The sequence below is a fragment of the Pongo pygmaeus genome, chromosome 5 (genome assembly GCF_028885625.2).
Source record: "Pongo pygmaeus isolate AG05252 chromosome 5, NHGRI_mPonPyg2-v2.0_pri, whole genome shotgun sequence".
NCBI classification, from domain to species: domain Eukaryota; kingdom Metazoa; phylum Chordata; class Mammalia; order Primates; family Hominidae; genus Pongo; species Pongo pygmaeus.
In genome coordinates this window covers 122,618,986-122,631,360 of record NC_072378.2, presented here as the reverse complement: position 1 = coordinate 122,631,360, position 12,375 = coordinate 122,618,986, and the positions used below count along the sequence as shown (strand labels likewise).

The 12,375-nt window shown below is 34.4% G+C and overlaps 1 protein-coding gene across 2 annotated transcripts in view; it reads right to left on the bottom strand.

Annotated features, from left to right (window-relative positions):
- Positions 1 to 416: 416 nt before the first annotated feature.
- The window catches only part of HSF2 (heat shock transcription factor 2), a 33,718-nt gene continuing 21,759 nt past the window's right edge, over positions 417 to 12,375 (bottom strand). The window contains exons 8-13 of one of the 2 annotated variants that reach the window (XM_054474722.2): positions 11,108 to 11,256; positions 10,447 to 10,686; positions 9,712 to 9,817; positions 5,440 to 5,493; positions 1,862 to 1,949; positions 417 to 1,453 (exon numbers count right to left, since the gene is read on the bottom strand). In XM_054474722.2, coding sequence (XP_054330697.2) covers positions 1,158 to 1,453; positions 1,862 to 1,949; positions 5,440 to 5,493; positions 9,712 to 9,817; positions 10,447 to 10,686; positions 11,108 to 11,256 — 933 coding nt within the window. In that variant the 3' untranslated portion in view covers positions 417 to 1,157. The remainder of the gene's footprint in view (positions 1,454 to 1,861; positions 1,950 to 5,439; positions 5,494 to 9,711; positions 9,818 to 10,446; positions 10,687 to 11,107; positions 11,257 to 12,375) is intronic. The other variant, XM_054474723.2, reaches the window with a different exon arrangement.

Sequence of the window (12,375 nt, the reverse complement as noted above, 5' to 3'; positions counted from 1 at the left end):
CATGATAAAGTGCCCTGGCCTTGCATTAAGTCTCTATAATTCTCTTGGGCAACTGTTTCAAAGGAAAGAGGTGATTTGACTATTTCTCTTATCTTCTCTCCAGACATCCAGTGATAATATTCTTACCCTATTTGGGACAATGAGAGGCATACTTCTCTCACTTTTTTATTAGAAACATAGAAAGCAACCCAGCATAATTTTTAAACAAAGAACTTTAAAATACATTAAAATTTAGAGATTATATTTCTCCCTTGTTGCAATATACAATATATTTTCGAGATGAGGCACAAATATCTTGGTATGATTCATATTGAGAATAATGAACCACAGACAGTTTAAAGCTACTGCTTCCTACGAGAAGAAAAAATTGTTTCATGTGAGTGTCACCTCTAAAGAAGACACATAACAGACACTAGTACTCAACATTCATTGTATTTATTTTACTAAACAGTATGGTTCAAAAAAAAACAAACCAGAAAACCTTTATTTAAAACTAGTCCAACTAACTGGATGGGGCTGACTCCATCCCATCCCACCCCCGATCTTTCTATATATATGGAGCTGGAACCCTATCAGACAGTGAGCATTCATGTACACTTTGTCTTTCCTGTTGAACATGAATAAACGTCTTTGAACATAAATGAACTTCTCTGAACCAAAAGAAACAAATGAAGTTTTACAAGATACAGGCACTTTATGTTCCCAGTTTTAAAAATAAGCCAAGTGAAAAATATTTAATAAAAATAACTGGAGCAGAGAAAGCTTTAGGAGTTATACCATTAGTTCAAATGACTTACATTCAATGCAAATAGACAGCATCAAACAGGAAAACAAACAAAAATTTAACTGAGGTTAATGGTCGTATTTGTAAAAAAAAAGAAATCCAATTTACCAAAATTGGAGAAAAATGGCCATTTGAATCCAACTTAAAGATACGCCAATAATGTGCATTAAATCTGCGTAACTATGCAGCTGAGTAACATCTGAAAGCTCTGCAAGAGTGTGTGGTTAGTGACAAAAGCAAAAGGTGCTTTTATTCCACAGTATCTGATTAAACAAAACAAAGCAATTTACAAAAAAAGTACCAAATGATACTTTAAAATAAATAGTTCATCATTTTGATGAATATATACATGTAAAGTCCACTTCCTGGGGATTTAGCTATCTAAAAGTGGCATATCACTATCCAGAGGTGCAGGAGCAAGTTCACATAAATAAAACAGTGTAGCTTCACTAGCTTCAGCTTCAGTCAATGGCTCCAGGCGAACAAGCTTACTTTGGGTTGGTTCTGGGTCTAGGCTGCTATCCAGAAGCTCATCAACTTCTATGGGTTTATCTACAGAGGACAAAACTTCTGATGATGCTGTTGTACTCGCCTGTTCAACAGAAGAAGCAGGGTTCCCATCGAGGAATGCAAGAAGTGGAAAGGCAGTATACTGGATAAGCTGCTTATCTATAAAGATCAGAAAAACACTCTTTTATCACCAGCTTATACTGAGTTCAAGCTGAGGGGAAAAAAATGAAAACAGAGATGTACACACAGGCAATTACTACTCTCATATAGCCAAACAAGAAATGACATGATGCACTATGTCAATAAATTTTAAAGTGTGCAAGTCAATAGTTCTTATTCAACAATTAAGAAATGAGGGGTCTTTAGTTTCCTAAATAGGAAAAAAAAAAAAAAACTTAAAGAATTGTTACCTCACCAATTCAACTTTCTCTATATACTAGAACCTCGACACACTATTCACGGAACTAAAGCCAGCATATTCAATTGTTAAGACTACCCTCGGCTTGCACTTGTTTCTACATAGGATTAAAAAAACCTACAGAGACTGAATACTATATTTACACCTACCTGGTTTGGATTTAGATTTTCTTCCCTCTTCTGACCCAACTGGCTGAACTACATTGTTCTTGGTAGTTTCTAATCCTTTATTCTCAGACTAAAAGAAAAAAATATATATATAAGTACTTGTTTCGTATTTTATGTTTCTGAAAAAAATGAAAAATTGATACAATATGTAAATACTGGTATATTATCTGAAATATTTGAGATGGGGAAACATCAGGAAAAATGGGCTACAGAGAGAGATCTGAGTAGAGCTAACATGACTGGTTAAGGAACTACTGCTGTCACTGAGAGGATAAAACAAAGAACCTGAATTAAGATGTTCTATATTAAGTATGAAATGAAGGGGGATTTCAACAGCAGAACAGATAGAATTTGTCACAAGTAAAAGATCAGAACGAATCAAAGATGACTGGTTTCAAAATGTTAATTGAGAGATAATTAACTAAGCAATTAAATTCATTTTAAGTAGTTTTGATTTAAAAAATGTATTATACATTTCACTCATAAACAGAATATTCAGCATAAGTGAACATATTTAGAGTAGCTCAGGATGACATAATGACATCCTTAAAACTATTTATCACTATTTAGAAGCCTCAAAGTTGAGGTGGTGTTTCTTCTTGTCCTTTTTGTAGCTCTGTCAGTTCTTTTCTGTCATTTAAATTGCTTCTTTGAACCACTTTCTTCTCTCCTCACATCTGACTGTGGTAGGGAAATTACATCTTTACCGTTGTTAATTTCTTCAGTGCTCCTTTCAATGATGTTCAAACTCCGAGGTGCAGAGGTTCTTAATTTTTCCTTTAAGTCCCAGACATCTCCAAGTCCCAGATCTACATGCTGGCTAAACAGTCTGGTGTAACCAACTGTAAACTAATTCCAGTAATTCCCCTGATATTTAACATAAAATGAAGCTGTGTAAGTTTTAGGATTTAAGAGAAAATAAGGGCTCCAAGATATAATAAAAACTACGAAACCTTTCCAAAAGTGTACATAAAAATATTTCATCACTTAGCATTCACTTAGCATAAATATATAAACATTAATAAAATAATATCATCTTTATTTTTAGGCTTCCTAAAATAGGTATTTTCCAAAGATGTCACTGTTATTCTAAAACATGAGAACCCGATAACAAATGGATTTCAAATAGACACAATAAAAAATGATAAAGGGGATATCACCACTGATCCCACAGAAATACAAACTACCATCAGAGAATACTATAAACACCTCTACACGAATAAACTAGAAAATCTAGAAGAAATGGATAAATTCCTCAACACATACACCTTCCCAAGACTAAACTAGGAAGAAGTCAAGTCTCTGAATAGACCAATAACAAGTTCTGAAATTGAGGCAGTAATTAATAGCCTACCAACCAAAAAAAGCCAGGACCAGACGGATTCACAGCTGAATTCTACCAGAGGTACAAAGAGGAGCGGTACCATTCCTTCTGAAACTATTCCAAACAACAGAAAAAGAGGGACTCCTCCCTAACTCATTTTATGAGGCCAGCGTCATCCTGATACCAAAACCTGGCAGAGACACAACAAAAAAAGAAAATTTCAGGCCAATATCCCTGACAAACATCAATGCGAAAATCCTCAATAAAATACTGGCAAACTGAATCCAGCAGCACATCATAAAGCTTATCCACCACCATCAAGTCGGCTTCATCCCTGGGATGCAAGGCTGGTTCAACATACACATATCAATAAACGTAATCCATCACATAAACAGAACCAATGACAAAAACCACATGATTATCTCAACAGATGCAGAAAAGCCTTTAATAAAATTCAACACTCTTTCATGCTAAAAACACCCAATAAACTAGGTATTGATGGAACATATCTCACAATAGTAAGAGCTATTTATGACAAACCCATAGCCAGTATCATACTGAATGAGATTTCATTTCCCATGCAAATTCTTATTCATTCATAGTGGCCAATTAAGATTGCTGTACTGAGGAGTATAAGGCATCTGATTTATTAGGACGGTGTTGTAATCTATGTTATGTAATACCCGTCATGAGCAAGGGAAGGACAGCTGATGTGCCAATTATTTGAAAACATTAAAATCTAGATTCAGAACTATAATGAAAAGTCACTCTCAAATGTAATTTTTCTACAGCATTGTAGAGCAAAATGCAATTTGTTGCTTAACTGCTTATAGTTTTTGAAAACTATAATCAAGGTCTTGGTTTCAGGAATAAGAAAATGATCCACAAATAAAGAATGACTCAATGTCCAGTCGCAAATAAACAACAAAGCACATTCACTAAATGAACAAATGATATGGGTCCATTCAACTTAAACGGTCCATGAGAATAACATTCAGTAATATATTTACTGAAACACAGAGCACGTTACACAAAATCTTGTAATATAAATCCAGGTAAACTTATGGTCCACATGCCAAATTCAGCATGCTGCCTGTCTGTAAACGAAGTTTTTTTGCAACACAACCACACATTCTTTTACATATTGTCTGTATCTGCTTTCACACTACAATTGCAGAACTGCATAGTTATGACAGAGAACATATGGCCTGAAAAATCAGAAGTATTTATAGCTGCCCCTTTATGGAGAAAGTATGCCAACCTCCAATATAAATTATCTGAATACTGAATGTATAATCAACTTCCTAGTTCACAAATTCATAAATTTTTTAAGCTCTAAGTTATCCACAATGTAACTTTGAAAATATAGAAAAGTCTGGTCAGGCTTACACATGACAATAATCATATAAATTACACCCCTCACCCTAATCACTTATATTTATTTGAGATGTGCTCATTTTTGGACTATAAAGAAAAAGAATCAAAATAAAATTCTGGCTTCACTAATCTGGAATCTGGACTTGATTTACCTTTAACAAGGCTTACTAAACAATTTGGTACAAATAAAAGATAAAGGGAGTGTATACCTATTCATGACAATAAGTTATATAAAATACAATGATACATAAACACTTGCTCTAATAACTTCAAATTGTCCTTACTACTCATTAAAAACAAGTTTCACAGAATCTCTTGTCAACACTTGCTAAGCCCAAGTGCAGTTCCTATATGTCAAAAAAAAAAAAAAAAAAATCCTTATTACTGAAAAGTCAAAAATCCATACGTTTCAACTTCCCTTTTCTGCAATAAATAAGAATTCCTGAATTTTTACTGTATGCTAATGATAGAACTCACAAAAAATATGGGTACTATCACTTTTTAATAAAAAAGTTGAGAATAGAAAAAATAAGAATGTAAAATGCTGCCCATAAAACATGAAGAAATCATATTTTAGTTATTTGTTTCAATATACCAAGTTTAGTCAGGTGATCTCCCAGCACCAAAAGAAGTTAATTTCATACTGGTAGTTAATCCCACAAGTGCCAAAAGTGGGTAATAGTTCACCACATAACCAAAAGCTAATTTTTCAACTAGAATTTTATTATCTTGATCACACATACTGGGTAAGAATATAAAATGCTTTTTGTGGCTGGGAGTGACATTGCTCTCTACTTATTAGGACGTTTTTGTAGATTTTTATATCTATGGGTCCTGAGCAACATGAATTAAAACTTACTTTTGTATTATTGATGTAATCTGTGGGATTCATCTGCACAGAACTAGTGAAAAGCTGAAAGACCAAACAAGAAAGATGATAAGTTTAAAAAATAATTAAAAATAATTGTGTGTTCAAAATTTTTATACAGCCATGTTGGGTGAAGAGATGTAGCCCCTGCACTAGGAAGCTTCTATACAGTTAAACAAGTTTGAAAGAGAAAAGCAGAAAGAAAAACAAACAAAAGCAGAACAAGCTAGCCCATGCATTAGATAAAATTTCATGTTGTAAGAATTTCTCTAAAAAACACTGGGGTAAATCACTTGAGACAAATAGTGGTTTTCACCTCCTCCCTTCTTCATTATTTATCATTCAATTTCATTTCCTTCATTTTTTTTTCTCTAAATGTCTTTGGCCTTAAGTGGTGTGCAGGGTTGAGACCTCTGCCCTGACACTGAGCCTTCACTGAATACCCGGTTAGGTAAAAAATTCACAGAATCTGCTCTATGACAGTGGCTCCTAAACTATGCCTCAAGTGAAGCCCTCTGACAGATGGCATATCTACTTGTTGGTTCTTTTCACCACACCTCGCAAGGAAAGTTGTAAGTGCTAAGATCACTGCTTACTACACTCCTCAGTCCAGACAGTTCACAGATGTAGCTGTAAGTCATAAGCTTTAAAGTCATTCATTCCATAGAAATTTACTGAGTATCTTTAACAAATAACTGACATCATAAAGACATCATTCCTGCTCTCTAGGAGCTTACAATCTAAAGGACAAGGTAAGACCAACATCAAATAGCAACACATGTTCAGATATAATCCAGTGTTTTAACAGAAGATGGTGGCGCTGAAAAGCACTAAGGAGTTAAGAGAATGGGAAGGGAGGAAAGCGCACACAGAAACATACACAATGAAACAAAAGGGCTGATAAAACTATGTGATATATATCAGTACCTGGAGAATATTAGAACTTGGAAAGGAGAAGATGAGGGGAAGAACACATGGGTATAACACTAGCGGCATCAACAAAGAAGGTAGGATATGTTCCAGAAATAGAAATAACACAGAGGTTCTAAGTTGAATAAGTTATATACATAGGTTTGAAAAGTAGAGGCCACATCCTGTCAGCAATAAGAGCCTTGGGAATGGCCTGAATGATGAAATGCACTCACTGAGTTAGCCTTTTATGAGAATGAACACACCAAATGGTTCACAGGATAGAATGAGGTGCAAAAAAGCCACAGGCAGATTCTTCCTCCATTCTCTCTAGACACTGATTCCTCTCTTTAAAGTTCTACATTCATGGTAGTCCTACAAAATTCCCTGGCTTTGCCTTTTCATTTCCTTCTCCTTTCTTACCAACTACTAACCTCAGAAAAGGAAGAAAGCTCAGATCCTTGAGAGTAGATAGTGACTCATGATAATCAATCTCTGCCAGTTTAGCTTACCACTGCCTAAGAAGCCTAACCCAAATTTTGTCCCTACAGAGAGTGACATCTGAGGAGGACCAGCACTGTAAGCTCCTTTATTCTCCTCTTTGCCCAACAACCCCTACCCACTAACTCAGGGATCGCCTACATGTATTCCCAGGAGACAAATGGTAGAAAAAGTAGATCATACATAAGCTGACACAGCTGGTTGAATTCTAAGGCCAGGCCTCTCCTGCTGTGACCCCACTCTGGGTTACCAGTACTGGTACCGAACTCTTCAGAGAGAAGCTGTAAACTTTTCAGCACACTTATTCACATTCTTACCATTTTTGTCATCTCAGAGAACAAAGCATCATAGGTAGACTTTTTATTTATGACAATACAGCATAATTCAAGGATAAAATAATGAGGGTCTTGGATGAGAAAAGCAATAGTGAAAACAGAATATAGGGATGGCTTGTGAATGCTATTTTAAAAAACAGGACTTAATGAATGATGAGAGAAAGAGAATTCAAGGTGATTATGTGATAACTATCCTCCTAAGTAAATAGAAGTCTAATACCACTACAGAAAATCAGAAAGCTGTAAAATGTAACTAATACAGAGAATAAAGAAGTTTGTTGTTAAATCAAGTAATCTGAGGTAAGAGCTAACTGATGATCTCAAAGTCACGGAATTAGAATTCAAGTCCAGTTTACTTTAGAAAAATGTTAAGAGCTGGATATACACATTTGAAAGCAATCTTACAAGCCAAAATCTCTTCACAGAGGAAGAATGGAAAAAGGAGAGATAGAAAAAGTAAAAGAGGCTGAAAGATTGGGTGCATTAGGGGATGCCCTTAAGTAGAAGATAGTAGAAAAAAGAAAAGCTCTTAGATAAAACAGAGAAGATTAGGGAGACAGGGAGAGAACAAAAAAGTACAGCACCTCTAAAATCAACAATAAAAGTTCTATTGTACAGAATGCCCAATAATGTTAATAATAGTGTTAATTATTTCTAATTCTTGCCAACAGCCCTTCATGTTAGACATTAGCAACATTTAACAGATGGAGAAACTAGGCGAGAGAGAATAACTTTTCCAAGGTTAGTAACATAGCTAGTAAGTAACATGAGCCAATAACAGAACCCAAATTTGTCCGATTCTAAACAAACTTTCCACTAGCCCAATGGACTAATACAGCAAAAAGAAAAGAAAAATCACACACAGCGTACTTACAACGGAAAAAACCAAGACAACACAGGCAGTACAGAGTTAGAGTTAATAAGCAACACAATACAAAGCTTCAGATAAAATAGAGTAAAAAAGAGGTAAATACAGCCGCTTGTTTCTAAAGTTTTGTAGTAAAGGAGTTAGAGAAGCAGAATGGTAAATGAACAAAGCAAGATGTAAAAATGGTTGTTTTTTTAAGATGGAGCAGATCTCCAACTACTGAAGGCAGACGGGAAAGATCAAGGATAGAGGAGACAAATACAGAGGCAAAGGACAGGGGTACAAATTGGTTTAAGGAATTACTTATAAGAAGAAAGGATACAAGATTGGAAACAGATTCATTACTTATAAGAGAATGAGAGTATAGTTAATTATCCTCTGTGAATAAGAAGGGGTTGTTGACTGGATAAGGTCTTTAGGACAAATAAATGTGACAAATGTTTTAAAGTTGAAATAAAATGACCTAGCGGAAGACTGTAAGGATTTGAACATGGCCAGAATTACAGAATTTTATTTCGTTCTTAGTGATCTAAAGGAAAAATATTTTGAAAGGTCTCTGGATCTAAAGAGGGGAGAAAGGCTGATAGGATCAAAAAACACTGTCAGGTTACCGCTAAGTTGAAGTAGGTCATCAACATGGATGCAAAATTCAAATTAACACGTATTCATAAGACAGAAACACAGGTCAAAATGGAAAAGAAATCTTCAAAGAAAGTAAAATCCACTCTGTGAGGTGCTAATGATTTAGTAAGAATAAGTCCTTGGGCCATTGACAAGGACTGGTGAGAAGCAGAGGAGTAATGCAGTAAATTAATGAACCTGAAATAAGATTGAAGAGCAGAAAGAACTAATTCTTGTTTAGCCTGAGAGGGTTTTAAAAGGGTAAGAGAAGCTGCAACGTAAGGCAAGAAACACAGAAAAAAGACAACAAAATTTTCCAGGATAAAGAGAGAAAACTGTTCACAACAGAAAATGGAAATAGGAGACAGAACAAGATTCATCTGAGCGCGACCAGACCATGTAGGAAGCTTTAGATAAAGAAGGGAGGAATAGCAGGAACAAGAGAGAACGAGTTAAGAAAGGTGGTTAGCGGCAGAAACGGTAGATAAGAATTCTCAGTCCAGTCAATATTGAAGTCAACTTCATAGGGATAGTGGTGGGGACTGGAGCAGGGGAACCTTGTGACTCAAAATATAAAAATGTAAAAAATAAGGCAAATATATTAAAATATATTTGAGTAAAAAATGTTAATCCCCAAAGTATTAAAAGGTGTCTCCATGCTATTTCCTGGCTATGTACCTCTATTACTAATTTCCACAAATTTCTATTTACTGACAATTCATTCCAGAGCAAAACAAAAAACAGCAACAAGTCCAGACAAGACATGAACTTAACAGTACTGCTGAAAAGATCTGATATGTTCTCACAGGGAGATTAGTTTAATTGCTACTCCAAGGCAGGTGGTAATCACACTCCTTCAATGTCCCAAACCTATTTTTTCATTCTTTCTGATAAACAAAATCATTAATTTAAAAAAAGAAAATGCAAAAACAACCTGTAGAATACAAAACCAAATGACGTACTGTTTTTTAAATAATATACATAAACACACAAACTACCAGTATAGCAAAGATTACCCAAAGTACCTACATCAACCAGGAGATCTGGGTCTATGCTAAATTGTCTTCCTGAAAGCATGGCCTGGAAGTCCTCTAAACTGCAATCAATACTGTCAAGATAATCCAACAGCTCAACCCTAAGGAAAAAAAAAATTTTTTAATCAAATATTAGATATCCTTGTTTTTATGTTTAAAAATCACCATTACAACTTGGCTAGGCAAGATATTTCTAGCAGCTGCTGCATCCTTACCGGTTCTCAATCTTAAGAGATCTTATTCTAGAGTAGGAATTCCTGAAAATCTGGTTAACTGAAAATTCATAGCCTTTACAGAAAACTTTAAGTATTTACAGAAAAACACACCCTGCAGGAACAGTCTGATTTACCTTTTTCCTCTATACTATATAAAATGTTTAATCTCATTACTGATTATTAATAATTATTAAGTTTTCTTTGTTATAAGTACCTTACTAGAAATTACATTATTCTGTAGTTTGGATACACAAATATATATAATCACAAACACTGTATGTACACTCAAAGGAAGTATATCATCAAAGGAATCTGAGAAACTACCAGGAAAATACCAAGACTACTCTTGGGATGATTAAATCCCATTCATTACAGAACTCAACACTGACCAAAACAGAGAAAGGTGGACTATGTGGGTTCATCATCTGAAAGGAAGATTACTCAAAGAGAAATAGAACATGTGAGGTGAACAAAGAAAGCAAATAATTTTAGACAACATCTAGATGAGCACTCACTTTCCCAAAAGATTGATGTTATCATTCAAAATGGAATCCATCATGGTCACCGGATCTTCTGAGGTCAGACTGGATGAGCCATTTAGCTGGACAGCACTAGACATGAGAGGGCTGCTGCCATCACTGCCTGAACTTAGGGATTCTCTGGCTGGTTCACTCTGCTCTCCACTCTGAATGACAGGTGCATACTCATCTTCATTGTCATCTTCAACGATGACAATATCAGGGTACTGGCTACAGCTAAATCAGCAATAAAAGAAGGAACCTATTACATTTTCAAATTTAATAAGTTCATACTATCCATTCATTCTAAATGGAAACTCTCTCCCCATACCACATACTGAAAGGCTTAAATTTCTTGAGCGAGCAGCTTAATCACAATATTGGTACTTCATAGTATAGAAGACCACAAAGATTGAATGAGAAGTGCTTAACTCCAAAATAAAAATTAAAAATCAATTAGTTTTCAGTATTACCTCCTTTGAGAGGAAGAGGAGGTGAGGCTTTATCTGGTTGAATAATTTACCTTAATTATCAAGTTTAATAATCCAAATGTGAGAAAGATTATTAGTTTTTCAAAGAACAAAGTAGTTTTGAATTTTGCTGTGTAATAAGAAAAGTAATCAATATTTTCATACATTTTCTCTCACAAACTCCTTACTTGGAGGGATCAGATATAACATCCTCATTAGTTTCTGGAATAACTGGGATATTTTCTTCATCTGCATTATCATCAGTAACATCATAAATAATGATGTCATCTGAAATCCTCTCCCTTGGCTTTAAACCTTCAGTCCTACTGTGTGGAACCTAAAAATTCAGAGAGAAAAATATATCTAAAAATCAAAATCATTGACTACCAAACAAGATATCATTTACAAAATAACTGGGCAACTACTATTTACTGAATCTTGGGGTATGCAAAACAGGTATGTTCTCTGCTGTTATGGAACTTACATACTAATTGGTACTAGTAGCACCAATTCACAGAGGTATGAGGTATATTAACTGCATTCTACACTTAACTACTTCTTTTACTGTAAGGGACCCTGAAGATGACATCCCTAAAAATGTTTCTATGGAAAGATCTTCAAATTTTAAAGTATTTTTTATGCCTAAAGCGTAAAAAAGTCTTAGGACTTCACTAGAAATTTCAAGCACAACCAGACAGCCACTGTGCTGATAGGGATATTGTTTCAGCTCAAGCTGCTCTGTTTTGAAATGTGTTTTATTCTTATTCATTAAATACCTCCACTAAGGGAAAAAAACGCACTTCACCTCTCTCAGTTACATGTTAGCTTGGCTTTTGAGCAATGATTTTTTTTTAAACTTAAGCTACAGATATATTCAGGCTATAGCTGTATAATCAAACTAAGTTCAATCCTGTAAAGCAAACTAAAGTCATTATTAAAATGCAAAAATTCTACAAATTCCAATACTAGATAATAAAGAGGCAAAGGATGTGAAGTACTTTAAAATATATAAACCCAGTTAAAAATGTAAAAATCTTCATCCACTTACATGAGCCTTCAATCCTAAAAACAAAATAGGTATGCTTGATTATTTTCTAACAGTAGAGGGAAAAGAAACCAGATGTGAGGTTAAGTTTGACTGTCCAAGAACAAAAATCTTATTACTTTAATAATAAATCTAAAGAATTATTTTGAATTCTGAAGTTTGAAAGTAGTAACAAAAAGATAATAAAAAAGATCTGGACTTTGGACTGGACTAATTTGCCACTGGATAGAAATCTGACAAATTATCCAGAAAGCCTGTGACAAAATGAAGGTAAAAATTTAAATTGCTGGAGTAAAAAGCAGTCTAGTTGGTGCACATTAATAAAAAAAAAGTTGAAAATAAAATAACCAATGTAAGAATATATAATCACATTAAATTATTATAATTACATTTTCAAAATATTCAATTATT